The sequence below is a fragment of the Tauraco erythrolophus genome, chromosome 15 (assembly GCF_009769465.1).
Source record: "Tauraco erythrolophus isolate bTauEry1 chromosome 15, bTauEry1.pri, whole genome shotgun sequence".
Taxonomy (NCBI): Eukaryota; Metazoa; Chordata; class Aves; order Musophagiformes; family Musophagidae; genus Tauraco; species Tauraco erythrolophus.
The window spans coordinates 6,916,571-6,943,457 of record NC_141479.1 but is presented as its reverse complement, the minus strand read 5'-3'; the positions used below and the strand labels follow the sequence as shown (position 1 = coordinate 6,943,457).

The 26,887-nt window shown below is 37.7% G+C and overlaps 1 protein-coding gene across 3 annotated transcripts; it reads left to right on the top strand.

The window, feature by feature from the left end:
* The first annotated feature begins 653 nt into the window (after positions 1–653).
* CYLD (CYLD lysine 63 deubiquitinase) lies at positions 654–26,887 on the top strand. 3 transcript variants are annotated; one of them, XM_086621272.1, is made up of 17 exons: positions 654–735; positions 922–1,582; positions 2,617–2,784; positions 3,796–3,901; positions 4,955–5,053; positions 6,165–6,281; positions 8,628–9,007; positions 10,493–10,658; positions 11,479–11,620; positions 12,186–12,308; positions 13,630–13,721; positions 14,841–14,907; positions 18,090–18,222; positions 18,843–18,951; positions 20,061–20,179; positions 20,850–21,066; positions 22,522–26,887. In XM_086621272.1, the coding sequence occupies exons 2-17, from the start codon at positions 1,076–1,078 to the stop codon at positions 22,704–22,706; spliced, it is 2,730 nt and encodes a 909-aa protein (XP_086477398.1). In that variant the 5' UTR covers positions 654–735; positions 922–1,075; the 3' UTR covers positions 22,707–26,887. The 3 variants fall into 3 exon arrangements, with proteins under 3 accessions (XP_086477398.1, XP_009976577.1, XP_086477397.1); XM_009978275.2 differs by having other exon boundaries at positions 2,617–2,919; XM_086621271.1 differs by having other exon boundaries at positions 2,617–2,919; positions 21,641–22,564.

Below are 26,887 nucleotides of genomic sequence, written 5' to 3'. Positions count from 1 at the left end.
AAGAACAAAAAATCCTGTTAAGGTACTGTGGGTATTTCTTCATGTATACCAGTATGATCTGAACTGTAGACATGTGTATGTGTGTATGCATTTTACTTTTGTGTCTGCTACCATGTGCAATGAAGCATTTTCAAATTGTTCTTGTTTGGTTTATTGATTGTGAACTATAATTCTTAGGATGATATTTAAGGTGCTTTCTTCCAGAGTATTTTAATAACTGAAATAGACATTTTCTACTTTGTTGAAGTGAATTATCTTTCTAAAATGATAAAAAGAAAAGCCTCCAGGTTTTTCTTCAGAATTGCATGTTGCAATGCTGGTGCAAGTTGGGTTTTTTTCATATATTGTTTATTGTTTACTGGAACTGTCCATTTCTATTATTTAAAGAAATGGCTGTTATAAATTACTAAAGTTTCTGTTTCCTGTTGCTTTGTTACATTGACACAATTTTCTCCTTCACTAAGTCAAAATGTTATGTGGGATGACAGCTGCAGTATGCTTTGTCAGAGACAAGTAGTCAGTAAGCATAGGAAAAGATCGTTGTAGCGGAAAGCTTCCATAAAATATTGTTTGAAAACTCGAGCAGGATGTTTATTCCTGTTCGTCTGAAATTAAGATTTCTTTTTCCTTTCACTTACGTGTGTTTTGTGCATTTCGTTACGCTTTTTCCATAGCCCCTTGCTTCAAGGAACTAGAAGGGGAAGGGAAATACACAGCAATAACAAGTAGAAATGGGTATGTCTGTGATCAACAGTACTATGGCTGTTTCGAGACCATGTTCACTGTCTCAGATTTTGCTATTCTTACTCTGTAGGAGGAGTGGGGCTGGTAACAGATTTAAATGATTTTCTGTTGTTTTACTTAAGTCTAGCTGTAGTTCCCCAATTTCATTTTGCCTTTTTTCTTTTTTTTTTATTCTAGGTTTTCTGCTCTAGATTTTGTTCTTTGCAAAATGAATATTGCATTGTTTCACAAAGATTGGACCCTCCAGTAGAATTTGTCAAGATCAGTGCACATAGGTCAACAACTTATTTCATGTGAAGACTTCTGTGCAGCTTTTAAAGTTGTCATCGCAATGAGTTCGGGCTTATGGAGCCAAGAAAAAGCAAGTTCATCCTATTGGGAAGAGCGGATCTTTTACTTGCTTCTCCAAGAATGCAGTGTCATAGACAAGCAGACTCAAAAGCTCTTGAAAGTGCCCAAAGGTAGCATTGGGCAGTTTTTTCAAGACCGTTCGTCTGTGGGACACTCCAGAAATATTCCTTGTAAAGGCAAGAAACTGCAGATTGGATTAAAGATTTTGGAACAACCTCATGCAATCCTGTTTGTGGATGAGAAGGATGTTATAGAAATAAATGAAAAACTAGCTGAGTTGCTCTTGGCCATTACTAACTGTGAGGAAAGATACAGTCTGTTTAAAAGCAAAAGCAGGTTAACTAAAGGCATCCAAATAGTTACTGGCTCGCCTGTTAGAGTACAGCTGAGATCAGGAGATGATAAATTTCCTGGAGTTGTTCGCTTCAGAGGACCCTTATTACAAGAAAGGTCCCTAACAGGGATATACTTCGGAGTAGAGTTGCTGGTGAGTTTCTCGCTAAGGGGCAGCATCATATTTATATGATGAGTTAAAAATCTTTTATTTAAAGAGACAATCATAATAAATTTTTTTCCTGGAAGCATCATAATCTCTAAAAATTCTGTAACCTTCAGTCTTTTCATGAGTATTGTTATTAAATACCTGTGAACACACCACAGCACATCAGGCTTGTATTCTATATGTTAAGTGAAGTTTGATCAGGTGCAGTGGCTGGCAAAAAGACTTAAACATACTCTGACTCTTCCAGCCTAGAAAAATTTGATTACTTACATCCCCCTCATGACAAATATCTGACTCCTGGATTTCTGTTGAGTACCTTGTTTTTGCCTGCACCTGGCAGGATACAATCCGTAAATGCAAGCTTGGATTTTAAGGCTGCTGGTTTTGTAGAACCCTAAAGGTCAAATAGCAGCTAGTCAAGATAATGTTGCTGTTGTGAGACATTTCTGCAAAATTAATGTCAACCATAAGCTTTTGAAGGATTAGATTCAGGCGAGTGCCACTCTTGCATTGGAAGTATATTTTTCAAAGTCCTCTTTAAACTTTTCCCAAATTCTTTGCAATTTCCACTAAGAACCATGGGGAATATCAGGCCCAAGTGCTTCTGAAAACCATCTCTTTATTTGGCATCTAAGTGGAATTTTTGAATGCTTAGCATGATGTCTAGTATGAAGTAGTCTTGATCCGGCAAAAATTTGATGATGGAAGTAAGATTTGCACCTGAAGAAAACATGCTTCTCTGAGTAAAAAGGCTTCTGCCTGAGCTACTCGCTATTCTAGGGACATTTTACTGTTTACTCCCCTAAGCTAGACAGTGTGTATGTTTGCCATGAATTCCGGCAATAGAATTCTCCCAGTATTAAGACAGTTCAATAGTTCATCAGGCAAATTCTTATTGTGATTTCTCTAAAACACTGGGTTTTGTTACTGCTTTTGTAGTAGTTTGCTTTTGCACAAAATACACTGCTGCTTTTTTCTTTTTTTTTTTCCTTTCCTTTTCTTCCTCCTCCAACACCTAGGAAGAAGGCCGTGGTCAGGGCTTTACTGATGGACAGTACCAAGGCAAGCAGCTTTTCAGATGTGATGAGGATTGTGGGGTTTTTGTTGCTTTGGACAAACTGGAGCTGGTGGAAGATGATGACAATGAACTGGAAAGTGACTATGCAGCTCCAGTTGATGCAATGCAGGTAGAACTTCCTCCTCTGGAGATCAACTCCAGGGTTTCTCTGAAGATAGGAGAGAGTATAGAGTATGGGACAGTTATATTCTGTGATGTCTTACCAGGAAACGAAAGTTTAGGATACGTTGTTGGAGTGGACATGGTAAGAAAATAATCTGACTTTAATAACTTTTGCATGTGTCTTAGCTAGTAAATTACATGCAATATAGAAGAAACAAGCTACTTCAGCGGAGGCTGATCTAAAATGGGAAATAAACACACATGTTCAAAGATGCCCCTTGGTGGTAATTGGTTTTTGGCATCAGGTAAATGGTTCTATCTGATGCTAAATGGTTCAGGACAAACGCTCTGGTTACTCTGAGGAGCCTCCACTGAGCTACTTGCAATGTTAGATGTCAGTCTTGAAGTAGTAGAGTCGAGTGTTTGTCTTGTGCGACTGGCTTTGTTCTGCGTTTTAAAATAGTAGGTTGGATGCCTTTTTCTTTGTTAGCTGTTTTAAAAACTTTTTTTAATGTGACTTTGGTTTGTTTTACTTTGCTCTATCTTAAAAATACTTAAAGTACAAAAGCTATCTTTCAAGAAAATGTGAAGCTTGTCATTAAAAATAATTTCTAGCAACTTGAATTTTAAAAAATAAACAGCTTTCAAATTTTTGGTAGTCAATAGGGGGTTTGGGTTTTGGTTTCGTAGACCAGGTGCTTCCATTTTCTTGATTGCAGTAGCTGTTGCCTAACGACACACTGGAATTGTTCTCACTTGTTTATAAATAATGGATTTTAGCAGAGGAATGCTTGTTAAAATAGGAAATATTTCTCAAAAAGAACAGTTTTTAAGATTGTGTTTGTCTTTAAAGACTGTAATGTTTGAATGTTCTAAATGCAAAGTTTGTCACATGAAAAAGTGGATGTTGTCAAACCTTTCATTTTCCTACTTTTTACATTCCTAAAGATGTCTGGGTGTATTCTGTACAATGTAAATCTTCTCTTGGGATACATGTAACATGTTTTTCTATTTTTAGGATAATCCTATTGGAAACTGGGATGGAAGATACAATGGAATACAGCTGTGCAGTTTTGCAAGTGTTGAAAGTACACTTCTTTTGCATATCAATGATGTTATTCCAGGTATGCTCTGCTTTCTTAACCAGAAGGCAGACTTTGATAACATCTCATCCTAGGCACAATTATATGATTAAAACAGTACTGCAGAATTAATATCCTAAATTCATTTAAATTAGTTTAACCTTCTGTGTTATGCTTTTCTTCAGTTTCCTCCTCCTTTTGGTTACAGTCTCACTAGTAGAAAAGGTTTAATATTGAACAAAATACCTGTCAAATTGTATAGTATTTACAATATTATACAGTTTTGTCGTATTCATGAATATGTGAGTGTCTGTAGCGGGGAATTTTTTTATTGAATGTTGTTCGGTTTACTTTTATTTAAATTTATTTTTAAATATCTTGGATGAGAAAGCTCTTCTTTCTGTGCTTGAAATGTATTGATAGTCTTATTTATGCATTCTGTGAGTAAATACTTGAAACTTCATAGCAAGGCACTGGAAAAATTCACTGAATAGTGTTAAATTGTAATCACTACAGTCCCCTGATTCTTTTTCTGAAGAGAAAAAAAGAAGTTTCATGTAAAACTTTAATTTGTGCTCTATCTGAAGGCAGGTGCAGTTTTACACAGCCTGTAGTCTGTAACCTCTCCTCAGTTTGGATAACTTTTCTTATGTTCACCTCCTACTTGTTGGTTTAGTTGAGATGCATGTTTCTGCATGAGTTCTCCCCTCTTCTCTGGAGAATTCATGGGATGTCTCAACTTTAGGCGAAAGAGCACTTGTTGTAGATGTGTTGGTAGAAAACAAAGTTCAGAATTTCATGCATCTGTTTCCTGTAGTGGAAGTGTGAACGTACATTGAAGAACGTGAAGGCAATCTATTTGATGTGTTTGAGAAATAACGGCAGACTTCAAAGAAAAGTCATTGCTGATGTGACAGAAGTAAATCCTGTATACATCAGATGTTGGTTATGTGCCAAGCAAGGTTTTGCTCCACTCAATTTTAAAACTTAGGATGCTAGACCTTGGTTCAGTTACGTTTCAAGTTGAACTTCTCTGTGACATAGTAAAAGCACAGAAAAGGGGAGCTAATATTCTTTTCATATACCATGCCTCAGAGACTGTGTCACAGGACAGGAGACCTCCCAAGCTTGCCTATACCTCAAGAGGTGGTGGTGACAAAAGCTTGTTCAATCACAGTAAGCCAAAGGCTACAGGTACGTATGGGAACTGATTTTCTTTCCTATGTAAGATTATGGATTTCTGTTGCTTGGGAAAAAGTGTTGCCTTGCATATCCTGTCACTTTATTATTTCAGTTACATATGAAGTTAAATTTCTCTAAAGTGGTGTGTTAGTATGCGTTTATTTAACCATAATAAAGATGGTGGTTTAAGTTAAGACTGCTCAAAATACCTCACTTTCATGAAAAACAGATTGAGGTTTAGCAAAAATTCAAGAGCATATTACTTAGTTGTCTAGTATAACCAGTTCAGGGAGGTATTCTGTTTTTCTGAAGGTGTAGTGTGTCTTCGGGTTTTTTAAAAATTTTTTAATAAATACAATTTGCTGTTGTCTTCCTTCTGCAGGACTAGAAACTTCTAAATTTTTAGCCCAGTAGTAGATCTACTTACTAGTGCATATATTAATTTTGCTGGGATTCAAAACCAAAATTGAATTTCCCAAAATGTAAACTACTTTTGACTCTGGTTTTGGCTAGCTCTGAAAATCCTCTCAGGGAAAAAACCTGGAAGGCAAATAAGTTTTTTAAAGGCAGAAATCAAAATTCAGCGTCTTTTGCATTTACTAGTGGCTGTTTTGGGTTGTGGAATACTAAGGACAGTATATTGTGTAAGCTTTCATTCTGCCTGGCATTGGATGCTGACAGAGATGGTCTTCACTGGAGTAACTGCGGTTGTTTGTTGGCACAAGTTATAGCTGTGTGGAATTGGATCAGTAATTTATTTGCCTACTCTGATTTATTTTTTTTTAGTAACAAAGAGAAAATACTTGCTGTACACTGTATCTCAAATGCTTTCTTATATCCATAATTTATAGTAATGAAAAATTTGCACTTGAGGGGTATTTTCTGCTTTCTTTTCAGATTGGTGCCTTGAACTTTCAGCTTGGAGGATTAAGTTGGTTTGGGATAAACTGCTACCTTGTTGCAAGCTTAGAACTGTTAGCTTTGCTGGGAGAGTTTGCTGCTTTGTGGAAAGGCAGTTATATCTTCTTCAAGTATAGTAACAAATATATACTATGAAATAAAAGCGTAGCTAACGGTTTGTAAATACAGATTAATCTTTTCTGTAAAACCTGTTGTTTTCCAGGATCTACCTCTGAACCCGGAAATAGAAACAGATCTGAAGTCTTCTACACATTAAATGGCTCATCAGTTGACTCTCAGCCTCAAACGAAAACAAAACCTCCATGGTATATTGATGAAGGTAAAGAGAGATGATAGTCTTTCATGTAGGCATACACTTTACTGAAAAAAAACCCCAAACCCTAGAGTGTATTGATGTTCTTCAAATAAAACATGTAGGGGTTTAAATTTAAAAACAGTTGGAACATGTTTTCTTAGTGGAAGACATGCTAAATCATAAGAAACATCTTGGAACCCCCATGAAAATATACTCTGTCTTAATTGACAGACCTGTTGTTTTATCCTGCATGTAGGAGATTACTTTCTTGGCAACATATGCGCATCTCTGTGGGAATGCATGTGTCTTGCAGGCAAAATAAAAGCTAAGGCTTGAAGGAAGATATGAAGATATTATTTGTAGAGAAGTCTATAGTGTAATTTTATTTTGCCTGTCTTTGTGTAGCTAATGTTACAGATCTAAGGGAACTGTCGTGTTCTGCCATGCCAGCTAATCAGTCTGGAATTAGGGGGGAAAAATTATCTGACTAAGCATATAGGTTTTTTCAGTAAAATTATTATTTCTGTAAGTTATTTCTGTAAAATCTCTCTCTGAATTCTTACAAGTATGGGTGCATGTACCCAAAGAATCAATATATCTTGCTTTGCTTCCAGATCTATTTTTGTGTTTGTTTTGTTTTGTTTGTTATTTTTTCCTGGTCAACTTCTCTAAAGAGTGGCTGGCTGGCTTAGTGACTGAAGGAATAAATACTAAACTAATAATGTTAGTTACGACGGAAGCCTAGAGCAGTAGTAGCCCCTGAATTCCATGAACCATAAAAGAAAGTGGATTAAAATTGTTCTTGGTTGCTTAACAGCTGTTGTTCTAGCAGCTTGGAACTCTGTTTAAAAATTCGTTTATTATAGTATTTAAAATAAAGAAGGTTAATATGCTATCTAGAAAGGACTATGGAAGTAAAGGATTCAATAATTTTTAAAAAATTTTTGGACATTGCCGTGGTTTAACCCAGTTGGCACTAAACACCATGCAGCTGCTTACTTACCCTCCCCCACCCCTGGGGAGTGGGGAAGAGATTTAAAGGGGAAAAGGGAAGGAGACTCATGGGTTGAGAAAGAACAATTTAATAATTGAAAGTAATAATGACAATAATATATGAATATATATAGTGATAATAATATATACAAAGAAGTGATGCGCAGTGTAATTGCTTACCACCCAGTGACCAATGCCTGTCCCATCCCAGCAAACGGTCTTGAAACAGATACATCCCGACACCACAAGAGGCCCGAAAAGAGAGAGATACCGATATCAAACTTACTGGCCAGCCCTCATCTGTATACTGGGCATGATGCTGCACAATATAGAGTATTGCATTGGGCAATTTGGCCCTCAATCCTAAGTAAAAGTTCAAATGACAAGTGAAATGTTGTGGGCCCTTTGTCCTGGCCTTGCTCCCCTCTAGCCTGTTGTGCTCCTGCATACTGGCAGAACATGGGAAGCTGAAAGGTCCTTGCTGTCTCAGCACCCGCTATAGACATCAGTGCACTATCAACATTCTTCTCATACAAATCCCACACTAAATCCGAAACACAGAGCTCTTCCAGCTACTAAAAAGAAAACTAACGCTGTCCCAGCCAAAACCAGGACAGACATTAACTTCAGTTAATAAACCAGCACGGAGAGAAGAGGTGATGAAGAAGAGACTTTTGCTCTGAATACTAATTGTGTATTAGAGACTGTGTAGAGAGATGAGAGAAGATACAGAACATTTGTGCTATTACATCTAGTTGTGATGTCATTTATCAAGCACAGCATTAGTCATGATTTATTTGAATCCTTTATAGATGCTGATAGATTCCTTATGTTAGAACCAAAGTATATTGTGATAGAGCCAGGGGAATAAACACTTTTTGATTTGCAAATCATATGCACAAGCAATTACTCATCTCTCTATAAGCTATGAACAAAATCCTTCCTCAGTGACACCAATGAGCCAATGAGTACTTTCTAGTTTTGCCCATTACACTCCTAATTGCTGGGGCTGTTAAGTTGTATTCAAAGAAAAATTCTGATCTCGGGGTAAAAAAAAAAAAAAAAGTGTTCAATCTAAATCTTCCTGTAGTTTCTGGCTAACATCGCCTTTCTCTGTGCTGTTCATTTCCATTGGTTGTGGTAAAAGTGGTAGGGCTACAGCAGTGTCTCCTCAGCCAGTTCTGTCTCTCCAGTGTTGCCAAGTGACAAACATCTTCCTGCATGTCCCCAGCTGTTAGTGGCTCCTGTACAGGACACCACTAAATCAGATGTTGTTGCAGGTACACTTCATAGGTTTGATAGCTGAGTCTTTCCTTTTGTAAGATGGGGGAGAAAAAACCCCAGCGTTTGCTAATATCTTGGTTTTGATTTTAACAGTTGCTGAAGACCCTGCAAAATCACTTACTGATTCATCTCCTGGATTTGGGCATTCTTCACCACCACTGCAGCCACCTTTAACAAACTCTGTGTCTACAGAAAACAGATTTCACTCCCTCCCTTTTAGCTTGACAAAAACGTCAAGTACTAATGGTACTATTGGACATAGTCCTCTCTCTTTATCTGTTCAGTCAGTCATTGGTGATGTAAATGCTACGGCTAACCAGGAGAGTCCATCAACAGCAAGCCCAGGTGGGGACTCGCATGGTCTTGAAGCAGGTTCCTTGGCTGAAGTTAAAGAAAATCCTCCTTTCTATGGAGTCATCCGCTGGATTGGCCAGCCCCCTGGAGTAAATGAAGTATTAGCTGGGCTGGAACTGGTAAATATAAATTGAGTTCATATTAATTACACGTTACTTGTTTTATTTCAGAGAGCTGATGTGTGTGTACGTTGCAAAAGCAGTCAGTGTGGAAGAATTTATTCGAGCAGGTTGCCCTGTGATGTCCTTATAACATAGCGGAATTCTTAGATGAGCTTTGACTTTTGTGGCCGCTCTAGACCTTTTTCTGTTGATAGGCTCTGAGATGTCTTTGTGTGATTGAATTTGTAGGACTGGTCACTGGCCTTCTTTAAAGGAGTGCCCTTTACTTATGTTAGGGGATTTTAATTGGAAAAAACCAACCGTATCTAAAGGTTCTTTGAAATGCAGATTTGCATAAGATGCCCTGGCTGTAAGGGTCTTTACTGAATATCAGTTTTTTGGTTGGTTGGTTTTTTGCATACCAGCAAATGGGCAGCATCAGAGTTAGGACTGTCAGAGTCGTAACACTGGTTTTGATAATCAATAGTATGATATTGTTGACTTGACAGCTGTGTGCTCTCTGTGTTCCTCTGGGCCCTTTGTAAATTCACAGTTGCTGCAAACATGAATTGCTGTTACGTACCGACACTCTGTGGCAGCTGCTGCCAAGGTTGTGATTGGCTATCAGTTAAATTAATGTGTATGCAGTTAGGGAGATGGGGGGGTTTATTTTGGGATAACGTTCAATAAAATCTCAGATAAAGCAGTGTGAAATTATGTAACACAGCACATATCTTTAGCAAAGTAGGTGAGAATGTGGCTTGGATTTCAGCTGTTAGAAAAAATCCTGATCGTTTTGGGTTTTATGGTTGAAGCCAAGCTATGGTTTGCCACAGGTGTTCTGAGACTGCATCTTAGATTGCCTTGTGTTCAACTGGGGCCTTGGACTTGCCTGTCACACATTTCTGCGTTAAAACCTGGCAATTGTTAATAAACAGACAATATACCTTAAATCATGATATGAAAGATAAATAATGAGAACTTTTTTTTTTCATACCTAATTTGTGTTCTTTCCTTGATGTACATCTGGTGTGTTCTGAAGCAGGTATTTTTCTGTGCAGGCCACAGTCACACTGGAGGTATTCACAGTACCCAGTGCTTGGTGATTTTCAGTTTTAAAAGGTGCCTGGTAGCGCACGTGTGCGCTTTCTAACTGCAGAGGGAATCTGGAGTGACTAGCTAGCTTAATTACGTTCCTAATGTTGACTATGTTTACTTCTTGCTCTCTTCTCCTACCTCCCCCAAGCTGCTTCTGAAGGAATTTTTGTTTTATTTGGGATTGAAAGTTTAAGCATGAAGAAAAAAAGTATGACTCAATCTCCTCAATAAATCCAGTTAAAAACCACCTCAGCTGAAGCTTTGTATACTAAAATGCAGGAGTGTTATAATATCAAGCTTCAGAGTACTTGAAGGGTGACTTATGGGTAGATGTCTTATCACATGTCTTGCTGCAGAAGTCCAGAAATAAGAAGAAAAATAGTTAATTCTCACTTCAATTTTCAGGAAGATGAATGTGCAGGTTGTACGGATGGAACATTTAAAGGAACTCGATACTTCACTTGTGCTCCAAAGAAAGCTCTTTTTGTTAAACTCAAAAGCTGCAGGCCAGATTCCAGGTTTGCCTCACTACAGCCCGTTTCCAACCAAATTGAACGCTGCAACTCTCTAGGTACTGACCTTCTGCTTTTTACTTACTTACCAGCTGGGAACTGACCTGGGTATTGGTTTCATTTATTCCTGCAAGATGTTCTTTGTAGTGAACACTTGAAATCTGTACAGGTGGTACTTAAATGAGATTAACAAATAGAAGAGCAGTCTGTACAGAACGTAACACTTCTAGGGATTACTTTTTTATGCTTTAAAACAAGAAAATGTTCATATATTTAAAGAAATTTCATAAAATTAAGGGATTTTTTGTTATCCTGAACATTTTTTACTTTAGAAGTGGTAAAGCAATCTTGCTGAAAATGGTATTTGCAACTCCAGCGTTATGTGATTGCATTAGCAGAAATAGTTATTTTTCTGTAACATCAAATTATTTTTTTCTAAATATTAAAATACATGGGTTTTTATGTTAATGGTGGAAGTCAGGGGTGAAAAACTCAGGGTTTTTTCTAACTTCAAATATTGTAGGTTTCTTGGGTCATGTTGTATTTCCTGGGACAACAGCAAAGAATAAAAGTGTCTGATACTTGTAAGATAGTCTGAACAGGGCGTTTATAACGAGAAGAGAACTTCATTCCTACTGGATAAGATTAATTTGGTGCTACAGGCTTTCTGAAGCACTCTAGTGTGCACTGTCAGTGGGATGTAAGGCCTTGTTCACTCTCTGGAAGACAGTGAGTCTCAGCTATCGTAAAATGCTGCTCTAGTCCAGAGAAGGAATGCTTACACTAAGGCAGCAACTTAGCTATAAAACATTAATAGGAAAATCTCAAGGGGGATAAAATTTGAGGCTTTAAAGTGTCTTTTGAAAAAAAAAATTTCAGCCTTTGGAGGTTACTTAAGTGAAGTGGTAGAAGAAAACACTCCTCCAAAAATGGAAAAAGAAGGTTTAGAGACAATGATTGGAAAGAAGAAAGGTATCCAGGGTCATTACAACTCCTGTTACTTAGACTCCACCTTATTCTGGTAAGTTCATAATTTGTTTAGTGGCATCCCGTGCTAGAAATGCCGAACACGTGATCTTTGTTGCAATGACTGTCTGTCTGTATCACTGTGCAGCTTACAAAGGCATGCACTGCAGTCTTTGATGCATTACTGTGCTCTTGCAATTTAAACAAGTTCTGCAGCATTCGCTGCGTAACTGGAAGCGCTAATTGTGTCCAAATCGCGCTGGCCCTTATGTACCTGTACTCTCTTTTGACCGAGTCCCTCACTGTAAATGCCTGAAGGATGAAAGAGCACACAGGCCGCGGGGTGGAGGGAGGGAAATATCTCTTACGACTTGTTTGCTGAATCCTGCCTTGACAACTGGTTTTGTACTCTGCTGCAGAAAGGATACTAGGTTAAGAGTGGAGTTTTAATATTTAGTACAGCTGTGTTGTCCTCTGTCCATAAATACCTCTTTTTGAGTTTGTTTAGTTCTTTTAATTCTTCCTGTGGCTTTGCTTGGTTTGTCTTACGTTGCTCAGGCATCTGAATGGTTTTATCTTCCGGAATCAAAACAACTTTCCTTTTCTTTTTTCCTTTGTAGCCTGTTTTCTTTTAGCTCAGTTTTGGACACTGTGTTACTCAGACCTAAAGAAAAGAATGACGTAGAGTATTACAGTGAGACTCAAGAGCTGTTACGGACAGAGATTGTGAATCCTCTGAGAATGTAAGTAAAGACATGAACTGGTCTCTTGTCTAATACAAATTTTATAGTAGATCCTGCTATGTGTGCATTCCTGTTGCAAACCTGAAAAGCTTGGATGACTGCTGCTGCGAGCCTGTTCAGGTTTTTTGAGTGTTTTTACTTGTTCTTCATGGTAAATCTGATCAGTGCTAACTGCAAGTAGTTGTTCATTGTTTGGTGATAACATATTTTCACTAGTCTCTATTTGGAAATGCAATTACCGTAAAGCTATTGAAAAATAGGTATGAATACAAAGGCGTTGATAAATGCAAGTTATGTTTGTTCACAGCTTTGTTATTTACATGTTTTTAATGCTGCTGTTCTTGGCAAGAAAAGTGTTTGGGTTATCTTATGTGGAGTTTCACAATTTGATAGATTTGGCGGTGCTTTAAGTTGAATTTTTACACGTGGTCTGCAAGTGGTCAAAACGCTTTTATTAACAGAATTTAAGGTGAGTTTTGTAATTTCTTAGGCACAATGAACAAAGGAAATATGGCAAAAATCTGCGTGAAAATTTATTTGTCTTTAGCTTAATTTTTTCTTAAACATTTAAATAGTACAGTTGTAGTTCTGAAATTCTGTGGGCTATCACTGAACAATTTATCACAAAATTTTTCTTTTGATTCCTGGAATGAAATGATGGCTTCTGAACCCCTTGTTCTTGTAAGGGTGTGTGTACTTTGCCTGGTGTGTTCCAGGTTCTGTGGTATAGGTAGTAGGATACACACCAAGTAGCACAAATCTCAAGTGACTGAGAAGACTGAAGGTCTTAATTCTCCTACCTTTCCCCCATGCTAAAAACTTTCTTTGCACTTTTGTAAAGTTTTAGAGGAAAAGACCAAACACTCAAAACTTCAGCTTCTCAGGTCAGGCAATACAGTTCTGTATCTTTTTGTCAAATATTGAAATATTTTTTTGTTAACAACTCCCACAGTACTGTTATTATGTGGCATTCTGAAAATGATGTATTAAGCAGTGCAAATTAGAGTGAAAACAAGTAAAAGTAATTGACTGACAAATCATAAAACAGTCATCCAGGTAAGCTGATGACTTAAAAAATAGCTTAAAAAGAGCTATTAAAGGTTATGCAGGAACATTGAGCATTATGCTAAATTTATACTGCATCAAAAAAGCTGGAAGTCAGATTGAATATGAGTTGTCAATACATAGGTTTGCAGAAATACGGTAGGCAGCTAAAGAAGGATCTGAGAGCCTGTATTTCAGCATTTAAGAGGGTTTTTCTTTCTGCTTCTTTGACATGGTTGCAAACTAGCTAATAGCTTATTAAACCCCTTTATCTTAGATACGGATATGTATGTGCTACAAAAATAATGAAACTGAGGAAAATACTTGAAAAAGTTGAGGCTGCGTCAGGATTCACTTCAGAGGAAAAAGGTAACTGGGGAGGTTTGCCTTTCTTTGACATTTGTAACAATCATAATACAAAGGAACTGAAATACCTTGCTATATAATTATACCAGAACAAAACACACAAATATTTCTCTGTAGCAGTAATATCTCTACCAGAGGTTTGAGTGACTGTGGGGTGGTAAAAAGGTCTTTTCTGCGTCCATGGGTCTGTAAGGAACCCGAGGTGAACAGTTTCTGCTGTGACAGTCTTCCACTGACTGGATTTCTTTTCTTGCCTTCTTGTGTTCATGTAACTCCCTTCCAGCAGTTGGGGGAGATCTAAGGCTCTTCCTCAGAAATTACGACTGCGATAAGGCTGAGGTCTTTGTCCTCTTTCAGAACGTCACTTTGGTGCCAAGGAATAATTTTTCCACTGCAACATTTCATTGTCACAATGGTTACGTAGTATTTTAAGAAATAAAATATATAAATCATGTTAGAAAAATTGATTCCCAACCTTGTGATCTTCTGCTGCATATAATGATTAATTAGCATTGAATTACGTAGCCGTTTCATCTTTGTTTGAGAGAACACTACTTTCTTTGTAAATGCTAAATGCTGAAACCCAATATTTATTGCAGTTAGTGGCAAGAAGAGAAATACACCAGGGAACTCTCACTGTTGGGGAAGAACAGACCTCTGGGAAGCTGGTGTTTGTTGCATTCTCGATTAGAGAACTTGGTCTCTAGATGAACTTTGTATCATTGTGTGGTTTTTATGCAAGTGTTACTGTCACTACTCCTCACTGCTTCTCTGCAGTTTCACTGTTTTCTTTTGAAAGCTTTCATTTCTCCTGGAAAAGCTGTGTGGTGCCAAATGATTCCTCTGAAATCCAGAGCATCTTTTTGGTCTTTACTGGAAAGCTTTGTTACCCTGTTGAGCCTGTCTTTTTGTTAGGGCCGTTTGACACCAAATAGAAGTTTGTGTCATGAAAATGTTCATAGTTTGTCATAATCTTACTGTGTTAATAAAGCTGTAAAAATGAACCTTTAGTTTTTTCCTATTAAAATGTTGAGAGCTTTCATTTAAAATCAGTCTTGAATAATGTATCTGGTTTTGCATACTAACAAGACTTTTTTTTTTTTTTTCCCTCCTCCCCCACAGATCCAGAAGAATTTTTGAATATTTTATTTCACCATATTCTAAGAGTTGATCCCCTGCTGAAAATAAGGTGAATCTTTTTTCTTTGTTGAACTCTTCTGTATTTGTAGAGGCTGATTGGGAAGAGAGTATCTGCTGCCTTTCAGATCAAGATAGCTCTTAGAGCACCTTTTACTCATGATTTATATTTCTAATAAGATTCAATATAATAAAGTTACGTTGACAAATTTGACACTATTTCCTACCTTTTTTGGTAGGCTGGTTTTGCCTAACTGGTATCTCGTTGCAAAAGCTCATGAACTAGTTTCATGAAAACTGGACAAAGACTCCCTGTCCTAGAGCTGTCTCCTTGAGAGCCATACTGTCTTCCTATTCATTATGCTGGAGAAGGGCTGCTGTAAGAGGACCCTACAGCACTTCTTAACGTAGCCTGCAGCTCCTTCCTTTTGGGACAAGCTGCAGAGATTGCCAAGTCAGTGTTTAAGCCATAGAAACTGATTTGCATTTCTTCTTTAAGGCTAATGAAAATATATCAATGGTTTGACTTCTCTTACTTTATCAAAATAACAGATAGTGCCATTTACGTATGCCTTCACTCTTGACCATGGCATCACAAGGATTCAGCTGTCGTAACTGAGTTTAGCAGAGGTTGAGACTGATGCCCACTGCTGTCATTCATTGAGTATATTGAGGCTGTCTTCTGTGGTAGTTCTGTAGGGAAATTTTGAAAAAGTTTGAAGGGATAAGAGATTGAGGCATATCATGATTTTGGAACTGTGTTCCTGCTTTTGCCTAGGCCAAGGTTTATGTTTATAATCTACTGTTAGGTTAAAAAACCCCCAAAAATCAAAAGACAACAAAACACAGTAACTTCAGGCATATATTGGGTCTATATAGAAAAGTGTTCAGAGAGAAGCTTGCCATCTTAAGACCCTCACAGTTGTTGTTAGTGCCTGTCTTCAATTCTGTGAAATACAACATGCTGAGAAACCTCTGTGGCTAATGTATTTTTCTAGTGAAACAGCTGGGATACAATACTATAATAATAATATTTATTATTATAATTAGAATAATAGATCTTCACGTGAGAATGTATTTACAGTTTTTGGTAGGTAACAGGTGAGCTGCTGTAGCAGAAATCACACAGAAAGGAGTAAAGTAAAAGCAAAGGAAGATGCTTCTTATTCCACTTGTACATTTCTGCACTGTCTTGAACATTTCTTTAGTCTCTCTGTTTTAAAGCTCAGCCGTCAAGGTTTTTGTCGTGTCTGCACCATACAGAGGAGAGCAGAACTTACCTTCCACCATTCAACTTTTAGCACCAAAGTTAGTGTGTTTTGTGCAAGTACTTTAAATCTTTAAGAGTAATTTAGAAGTCTCCTTTCTTCTTAGAAAGAAGGCTTAAAATTAATAATAGTAACATTGAGCATCATACTCTTAGAATCCTCTCAACACCCCGGAGTACTCTAAAAAGCAGCGTTGTCTTAAATGCTGGCTGGGATGGGAGGAGGTTACTGTTTATAGCAATTTTGATCAAAGTTCCCAGAAATTTCATCCCAGAAGCTTTGACACTGGGATGAAACAACTCCTACCAAACTGTTCTTTTGCTATTGGAGGCCAGTTACTGCTGTATGCTTTTTTGCTGTGATATAAAATCCGTTTCTTCAATGTGAGCACAGTATTCTATATCCTGTGTCCTTCCGGAGTAGGTTGAATTACTCATCTGAAGCTCTCTTCCCAAATACCTCAGATTTATGTTTATGTAATTGAAATATTACCTGAAAACCTCAGTACTTAATATTGACTTTGTTTTGAAACATCTGACCTCAAAGCTTACTTAAATTGGTAGCTGAATCCTTTGTCCCACTCCCTATCCATATAAAACTGTGTTGTGGCTTTGTGCTTTTTGTTGTTTGGAGGGATTAGTTTGTGTTGTGTGTTTGTTCAGTGGGGTTTTTTGATCTTTTTTTTTTGGTGAGGATGAAGAAGTTTATCGAGACCACTTAACTATGGCTATCATTGGCAGTTAGTGTAGTAGCCTGTCTTAGTGTTTGCCCAGTGTAGGCGGCTTCTTAACAATTAGAAATAGACAGCCCTTAAATCTGGATTATCCTTTTGGAGACCTCTCTGTTAACGGTATAGCAAGTGTAGCAACACTAGCTGTCTAGTGAGACTGCTGCTGTAGGAAGCAGTGTAAATATCTCCCTGATTAAAAGTGAATGTTTCATAAACCCTGTCTTTTTTTTTTTAACTCCTTATTGGGAGCATCATACTGAAGAGAATTATTGTTGTTCCTTTTGATGTTTTATAACTGAAACTCTTACTTGTCTTTCCAGTGAAAGCTGCTTTAGCGTGTTGGAGTTTTCAGTGGAAATGCTTAGGAAGCATGTCTCAGTTGGTAGTTCAGTAATGCATAGGCATATGTTCGTAAAGCATACTCTGAAACTTATACTGCTTTTGTTTCTTAAATAATTTTTTCTAAAATCAGTCCACACTTAATACTTGATTGCCTGTCATCTAAGGCATTTTGTTGTTGTTCCTGGCTTTTTTTTTTAAAAAAAAAGCACAATATATTTTAATGCAGAGAAATTCTCCCCCTCTACTCTGCCCTCGTGAGACCTCACCTGGAGTACTGCGTCCAGTTCTGGAGCCCCCAACATAAAAAGGACATGGACCAGTTGGAGAGGGTCCAGAGGAGGGCCACGAAGATGATAAGAGGGCTGGAGCACCTTTCCTATGAGGACAGGCTGAAAGAGTTGGGGCTGTTCAGCCTGGAGAAGAGGAGGCTCTGGGGTGACCTTATAGCGGTCTTCCAGTACCTCAAGGGGGCCTACAAGAAAGATGGGGAGAGGCTGTTCAGCAGGGCCAGTTGTGGTAGGACAAGGGGTAATGGTTTTAAAATAGAGGGAGGTAGATTCAGATTGGATATTAGGAAAAAATTTTTTAGTATGAGAGTTGTAGAACACTGGAACAGGTTGCCCAGAGAGGTGGTGGATGCTCCATCCCTGGAGACGTTCAAGGCCAGGTTGGATGAGGCCCTGAGCAACCTGATCTAGTTGGAGATATCCCTGTTCCTTGCAGGGGGGTTGGACTAGATGACCTTTGAAGGTCCCTTCCAGCCCTAACCATTCTATGATTCTATGAATGTTGCATAGACTATTTATCTCCTGTTAGATGTTGTTTTCCTAGTAAAATACAGTCATTGTTACAGTAGAGCTTCAGAATCTGTGTTTTTTTTTAATCTGTTTTTAGATCAGCAGGTCAGAAAGTACAAGACTGTTACTTCTATCAAATTTTTATGGACAAAAATGAGAAAGTTGGAGTCCCAACAATTCAACAGTTACTAGAGTGGTCATTCATCAACAGCAACTTGAAGTTTGCAGAGGTTGGTGACAGCTGTTGCTTTGTTAGAAGTGATGATACCTAGATATTTGCTCATTCAGCAATGGGACAAAAGTGGGATTTGGTGCGAAAAGAAAATGCAGACATGTTGGAAATGGCAGTACTATGTCAGTGGTACAGGTTGACTACACTACAAAAATACTTTAAGATTGACTTAATGACATATATGGCTGAACAGATGAAAGTAATTTAGGTAAAGAATTACTAAAAGAAAACTTCTTAGTTACTGCCAGTAAGTTGTCTTAAGGACTGTATTTTGAGACACCTCTGTTTCTAAAAAGCTTTGGGAAGCTTTTTTTGCCAAGGGAAGATTCCCAGCCCCCAGGATGAGAGAGTGTCGTCCAGTGTGTTTAATATCATACTTGAGCATGGCTGGGACTTAGGACATTTGACAGTGACTTAGAGGCCACTTTGCTGGGGTTCTTTTAGCTGTAGTTTCTCTCAAAGGCTTACTTTTGTTTTGCTTACCATCTTGTGAATTTTGAAGTCAATGTGCTGCAAGTTTAAATAGCCTGAATATGTTTATAGCATTAGAAATATGTCTCTACATTTAGACAATTATCTGTCTCAAGCTCATTATGTTTGTTCTGGCATTTTACCTAGGCACCCTCTTGCCTAATTATCCAGATGCCTCGGTTTGGAAAAGACTTCAAAATGTTCAACAAAATTTTTCCATCCTTGGAATTAAATATAACAGACTTACTTGAAGATAGTAAGTATATAACATTGTGTTGTGTAATGAAAGAGAGTTGTTGAGAGTGACTTAGTGAAAGTAAGTATTCCTGGTAGTTTTGTTTGGGTGCCGTTTGTTTTGGGTTTTTTTATTAAATATTTGACAATGTAGTGAGAGATGCTCAGGCTGAGGAGAAAGGAGAATTTACTGGCTAGAGTGCTTTTTTTTTTTCCTCATGTGAATTAAAAGCTGTAATTCAGAAGAATGTATAGAATGTAACTTACTTGATTATGTTTATTTAATTCTTGAGTGCTTGTACAACTAAACTTCTTATTTCAAGACGGAGTTGTTAAAATTGAGTTATTAGATTCAAAATAATTCATTAATATGGCCGGTAGGAAATCTTAAAAGCTAAGTGTAGCACCGAGATTGGTTAACAGATATTTACAATGTTGGCTGTGTTTCATTAGTCTTCATCAGTTTGTGCTGCTTGTTTATAAGCTTTTTGTCATTAGTTTATCAAACTAGAAGAGGAGAATCTGGGATTAGTATGTAAACCTGCAGCATGTAGTGATGGTGCGTTTTTCAACTATAAATCTATCACTTTTTTTGTGACCTAAATTTCTGACATTTGTCATCCACTGAATTTTTCATTGCATTACCTAAGAAAAGACACTTGGTTTTAAATTGAGATAGGAATTAATAAAACTGCTGAAATTTATTAGAATAATAATCTCTGAAACTGTCATGGCCTTTTCCTTCATTGTCATGGCCATCAGCTTATCCTATTATTTTTTTATTATTATTATTTTTTCCTCTGTTGTTGTCAGGCATAGGGGTTAACCTAGCTATACCAATATGATTTGGTTTTGACTTGTTCATGCAGTTGATGGAACTTGATTTTTATCATCTTCTGGTTTGCAACTTACCACTTTAAACCTTTTTCTCTTGTTCCATGTCGTGTCAAAGGGAAGAAGCTAAATACAGTGGTACATTTCTGCTTTGATTGGTTTTAGCTTTTTTAATGTTGGTTTTTTTTTTCTCCCTTGGTTTAAAGTAGCAATCCTTCCTCCTTCCCATACCCCTTGTCTTAAAAAACAGAAAAAGCCTCCCCAAATTGGAGACTAATACCTTCTTTAAAAATGCAGCTCCGAGGCAGTGCCGTATATGTGGGGGGCTTGCTATGTACGAGTGCAGAGAATGTTACGAAGATACTGATATTTCTGCTGGGAAAATCAAGCAGTTCTGCAAAACGTGCAACACGCAAGTAAGTTGTTGTCTTTGTTACTGCACATGGGTTTGACCCAAACGGTATATGCTGTAACAACCGAAAGAACGGCTAAGAGTGTCGTGAGACTTTCTCACCAGCACCAGTGTAACTGCGCCCTCCAGGTAAAGTGTAGCCTTCGGTGACAAATCAGGAACTCCACTTGACCCTGCAATGTGTTCATCAACAGTTTCTTACTGAAAACATGGCAACTGCCAAATCCAGGACTGAATGCAGTGGAGAAGTAGTAATCGTAGGCAGCTTGGAATCTGTTACCTGTCTCCTGCTTTAAATCCTAACTTTACATCCATGCTGCCTTGTTTGAATTGATAAATTCATGACATAGAACCATTTAATTTTGAGAACTGTTTGGTAACTTGCATGACATTGTCATAGCCATGGCTTGTTTTCAAGCCTGAGCATAGTAGAAAATTGTTGCATTAAATCTGACCTCCCTTCTAACCTTAGATTTGCGTTTTCTGGCCAATATTGAACTACACTGGTGGGGAAAAATAGAAGAAACATTTAGTCTGCTACTGTTGTTGCAGTTCCTTCTCTAGTGCCATTAATCTTCGGTTCAGCAGTAGTGTTCTTTTTAGCTTTGTCTGCCACTGAAACAAATAATCTTATGGGGTGTTTTTTCTCTTCTGAAATATCACTTCAATTGTAGGTTCATCTTCATCCCAAGAGACAGAGTCATAAATTCAATCCATTGTCACTACCTAAAGATCTGCCCGACTGGGATTGGCGACATGGCTGCATCCCGTACCAGAAGATGGAGTTGTTTGCTGTCCTCTGCATAGAAACAAGCCACTATGTAGCTTTTGTTAAATACGGGAGGGATGACTCTGCCTGGCTTTTCTTTGACAGCATGGCAGATCGGGATGGTAGATCTTTTATTTATTCTTACTGATTTTCTCTTAATTTTTTTTACGTGTATTAATTACTCTTTCAAATTTCAGTGCCTATTTCTTAACGCTTTGGGGATATTAGTATCATTTAACGTGAAGTACTTGATGCTGGGACACTAATCTTGACCCAGCCTTACCTCAGCGCATTGATTTTGAAGCATCTGCTGATTTGCGTAATCTGCATTTCGCCTAAATTGGACGCCTTAGTAAAGTAGATGGTACAGAAGTACTGCAGAAGTTTCCTAGTGGGATCCTTTATACACTTTTCTATACTTTGCAAGTTTGCAGAGAGAATTCGTTTAAAATAATCAACTGCAGGAATGTGTCCTTTCAGTCTATGCTTATGCAAATATTTTTATTGCTTTTGCTTAAGTGACTTAGTGCAGATGTCTTTAGAATAAAAGATAGTCAGACATTACAACATCTATGCCATTCCTTTGAATCTCTGTAAGAGTTATCAGTGGAAAACTGTTACCCTGTAATAATACAAATGGCAATCAGTATTTAAGCACAAATTAAATAGTGTTTTAAATAAGGACTCTCTGTTCAGTTCTAGTGCCTGAGAAAAACAGCAATAGATGCAAGTGTCAGACTCCTAGTAACAGTTCTTTGCATGAAGAATTCTTGAACCCCTCTGTTACAGTGTGGGTTTGGTGGAGGGGAGAAGAATCTTGCCTCCTGTTGAAAATGGAACTGCTACAGGATTAAAGTCTGTCTTATAACAACCAGAAGGCAATCAAGCTTTGTTTCAGAGCGCTCGAAATGTGTACAGCTGAAGTCTGTAAAGAACCACTTAATTTCAGGAATGTAGACCATGAGATACTCACTGGATACCTCTCCTGCTGCTCTCAGGGTTTTTTGTATCACAAATATTTTTCTTCAGCTAGTGCCATAAGCTAAAAATGACTGCTGGGTAACAGTGTCATGGGTGTCCGTACTTGTGGTGTTTGAATTTGCTCATTTTTGCATGGAAAATGGCCAGGAGCAAAGTCCGCCTTAGTCTTGCAAGTCAGGTACAGACACTTGTGGTTTATAAATTCATCAACTGTTACCAGTTGTCCTGTGATTAACAAATTCAGTAGCACTTCAGGGTGGAGTATGTATTCAGGTCACTCTCCCAAAGTCATACAGAATTTTTAGTGTTAATGAGCACCCAAATTTGTCGTTCTGGTGGTGTTTTTGTGTGGTATTGATGTGAGTGTGTGCTTATTAGTAAACACTGCAAGATATTTTGACACCAATCGTGATTTTTCTTGAATATGCACTTTTCATATAAGCTTGCCCTGCAGTAGTCCAGAGTGGTATATTTAGGGTTTTTTATAAGGCATTTTCAAGAACTGATGATGCGGTCATAATTGAAGTACGTTATAAAGAGCAAATATTTGTAGGTGCTACCCTAATCTGTTTCTCTTTCTTTCCATTTGGTTAAAGGAGGTCAGAATGGCTTTAACATTCCACAAGTAACTCCATGTCCAGAGGTTGGTGAATACCTGAAGATGTCTCTAGAAGAATTACACTCACTGGATTCCAGAAAAATTCAAGGTTGTGCACGAAGACTACTTTGTGATGCTTACATGTGCATGTATCAAAGTCCAACGATGAGTTTATACAAATGAACAATGTCCTCTGGAAAACTGAAGAAACAGTATAGAGTTATCAGCTGTTGCATTTGCTGCATTTTTTGGTTAGTTTTAATGCAACCGTTGCTGGCAATGGATGCAATGACAAGGAAGAAGTTGACTCTCAGAGCAAAAGGATTACTGTTCTAAAAACTACATGTAGAGTTCTGTAATTGAAGTATTTAAGCATTTTGCACTCTGGGAAGTGTGCTTGTGTGTGTTTGTTTTATAAACAAAGTCTAAGTGAAGTCACTAAAACTTAAAGCTTTAAGTGCATTGATTATACACGGGCTTTTTTGAAATGTTAAAGGTAGAATTGTATCAGGAGAAACCTCCTTAGTTCCTTAAGAACGTAAAGATACAGTGTTCTTGCTCACTGCATTTCTGTGGACCAAGGATGATGATTCTCCTGTGTTTCTCTACCCTCCATAACCACCACTTCTCCCCACCATTGACCTTTTTAGCACCATAGATTCTCTTTCCTGAAGAGAGCGTAACTTCAGTTTTAGTAAGATGAATTTTAGACTGTTCATTGCATATTAATTCTGTTATCTGTCTACTACATTCTTTTCAGTTCACACATTTGCATCTTCAAAAAATAATGTTCCTTTAGTTATCTGAATTCCTATCTTGTGAAATCATGCACACAAATTTGCTGTCTGTTAACTTGCAATTTTTGGAGGGGAAAAAGAGGAGAAGACGGTATTAAGGGGAAGCATAATTGCTGAAATATAAAATTAGCAATGAAAGTTAACAGATGTATTTTTCTGAGTGTCTATTTTTAAAGAAACAAAGCAGTCTGGAACAGAACAGCAACTCATATACAAATGATTTGAGGACAAAACAATAAAATAGTGGATTGCCTCAGGAAACGTTACTGAAGTGGATTTTAGTCCTTGGTAAAACAAAACTGACTTTTCTACAGTACGTTAAGCTACTACCTGGGAATATGTTATATACATCTGGCTCTTAATTTCAGGATTACTAATGATTAAAAATCTACCTGGAAAGATGAAACTATAAATAAAAGTAGATCAGAGTTTTACTGTATACCAAGTACCTAATGAAAGCTAACTTGAAAAGCTGCAAAACCTGTGTTGATGTAAAACACTGTTCTTTGAAGTCTGTTGGTTCCTGTTTGCAATGAAATACTGTTGGTTTAGTTGCTTTTTAGCTACTTTTGTCTACACTGACTAGCAAACATGCAACTATATATATACACAGTAAAATCTGGTTGTACAAATTGCATATATATGAGTTGTACATTCTCAACTCTGAGATATTTTATATGGAAAACTTCCTTTTTGGGATCAAGTCTGCAGAAGGAGAGGTCACAAATACAGCAGCGGAAAAGCCACTTTGTAAAAGCCACTGTTTTAAAGACAATGGAGGCTGATCCCATATTGTAGAAAACGTGGTTACTTTGTTCTTGAAAAACCTAAAATCTTTCTTCAGGACACACTGTACCACAGAGCAGTACTAGAGATTTGAAAACTATGCTCGAAGGACTACCCTGTCTAAAGCAAGGGGTGCTGAGAGAGTTGATCTGTTCCATTCGCTGCTGCATGAATTGTGCTCTAATTTTTCACTCTCAAGAGCAGGAAAGTTATTAAAAGTGTCACTGTTGCTTTTGCCTCTATAATAGTCTCCTGGCTTCCACATTACCTTGCCTTATTTATCTAGTCTGTGCTCCTTGGCAAAACTCTATTTCTTTACTTTCAATACTACTATGAGCTCTTGAAAAAAACCCTGTTTCTTTAGTTTCAGTACTGCTACAAGCTCTTCAACTCGTTCTTTCCTGAAAAATTTCAGTGAGGCTTTAGGTGATGGATTCTATAACCATCTGTGAATGGAGGGAGTTGCTGTCTGTTGGCTCTTCCTTGGCTACCTACTGTCCTGCTCTGGGACAGCGGCTGCAGATGCTCAGATGTGTCAAGAAAGATGCCATATCAGCATCTCACAGGCAAGATAAGGTAAAAAGGCTAGTTCTAGGTCTGGGCTCAGTAGCTTGTGTTTATTAAAATGGGTATGAGGACAGTTAGGTGATCTGAGCAGAAGGTATGATAACCCACCCTTGGCTGCATATTGAAGAAGTCCAGCTGCAGCCTCCAGGGCCCTTAAGTGATGTTTCTAAACAGAGCTTTTTGCAAAGCAAAGGCAAGAGGGGGCTTGCAAAAAAAAATATATATAGATACAACAGACTCTCAACTTGCTCTCTACAAAGTTGGATACTTTGTTTGATACCTTCAGTCCCCGAGCACCGTTGTGACTCAACCTGAGAGCAGTTGTGAGCGGTGCTCCCTTCTGAATAGGGAGCAAACCTAAAGGCTTTGCAAAATGAACAAGCACAAACCTATGGACCAATGAGACCAATTTGAATGTCTGGATTCTCTTCTCTATCCCTAGATTTATTTTCTATTTTTCCCAATGCAGTAATTTTCATACATCTTCCACACGTGTCATCTTTCTCCCTCCTCCTCTGCCTTCACATATCTTACATACTACCTAAAGTTATAGTTACCTTACCTCTTCCTGCCTGAACTCTGAGGACAGCCTTGAAACTGCTGTGGCCAGAGGGGAGACTTGGAATTAGCAACCATGTTAAAGTTTTTCTAGATAAATAATCTTGTAGCAGCAAAAAACCTATGTTTTTTTTTTTACAACTGCAAATATCCAAGAATCCATTTTTTTCAGGATGCATGTTCTAATAGCAGAAATGAAGAAAATACCTGGGTGTAAATGAACTGCTTGACTTCTTGTCTGCAATCTTCTAGCCTTTGACTGGAAAGGGAAAAGAAGTTATGTGAACTCTTGCTGTGGTAGCGTAGAGAACCTAGAGAAAAAGCTGAGGGTGTTGAAGCGCGGTATTGTGCGTGCTTCTTGGTGACTTCAGTGCTTTACAGCTGCGTTTTGTACTGCTTTATGTTCTTGCAAAACAGTACACAGTTTTGCAAACAGGATATGATTACATGGTTAGTTTATTGCTTATCAGTTAAGAGGGCAAAGATGTCTTCTATAGCATTAAAAAAAAAAGCGTTGGTTTTGACAATTGAGTTGTCGTCTTTTAATCCAAAAAGTGTTGCTTTATGGTGAACTGCGTTGGATTGGAGATAATCTGGCAATGTAAATTAAATGTTATGGAAACTAACCCCAATTTTATTTCCTCTCTCAGAAAGGAGTAAACAGACAGAAAAGTGATTTCACTGTGAAAGGAGACTTGTAAAATAACTTACATACAAAGGGAAGAAACTGGTTTTGGCCTACAGCATCTATTGTAGGAGAATTGAATAAACTATTCTGAAGAAAGCCTGCATTTTAAGCATCTGCTGCTGTTAAATATAATGCCCAAAGATTCCAGTGACTAAGCACCGAACTTTTATGTGTTTAATGCATTTGGGAAACCTCCCAATCAGTTCTTCTCATTTTTTTTTTAATATGGTGAATGTGCCCATAAATTAATAGCACTCACGATTCCTTCGTGGTTTGGCTCTTGTATTTCTAACAATGGCTTTAACCTATGAGTAGGAAAACACACAGAAAATATGGTTCCTGACAGCCTGTAAGAACATAAAGTTTCATAATACACAAATTTTCATAAGTGGGGAGAGAACACTGCACCCCTACACAACTCTCAGCCCTACTTTGCTTATCATTTTCAGAAATAGGGGTTGAAATCAGTAGAAAATAGAACACATCACTGGGCCACTAAATGCTTTCTTATTTTGAACATAGAAGGTAAAGAGAAAAGGTGTTATTTAAAAGTGATGCCTTACACATTGCTAAAACAAAAGCAAAGAAACCCCCAAGCCCACGGTAAGCTCCAGCAGAATGCTTAGCTTTCTGTGTGGGACATAAATGGAGCAAAAAAATGCAAAAAAATGTATGTTCAGTAAAGGTCTTTCTGTTATCTGTCGTACTGATTCTCTGCTCTTGAAACTGTAGGACTGTGTTTTACTAAACAGCCTGTGAGATTTCCATCTTAAGCAAGTACTATGTGTAACAGGAATTACTTATAAATGGTTCATTTCAATGCACTTATTTTTCTCGTGCACTTTAGACTCCACTGACTCTTGTCCCCACAATCCCCAGGAGGGCCTGCGTAATACAGTACTAAGGCACAACATGCTGCAAACTGGAATTTTATGGTTTCAGAACTGAGTTGGTGTAAAAAAAAAAAA

Bases quoted from the DNA above. Each gene is read 5' to 3' on its own strand.
- CYLD (XM_009978275.2), top strand. From the start codon at position 1,076: ATGAGTTCGGGCTTATGGAGCCAAGAAAAAGCAAGTTCATCCTATTGG. The intron at 5,054-6,164 runs GTACGTATGGGA...GTTGTTTTCCAG, and splicing joins CAGTAAGCCAAAGGCTACAG to GATCTACCTCTGAACCCGGA. The intron at 21,067-22,521 runs GTAGATCTTTTA...ATTTGGTTAAAG, and splicing joins CAGCATGGCAGATCGGGATG to GAGGTCAGAATGGCTTTAAC.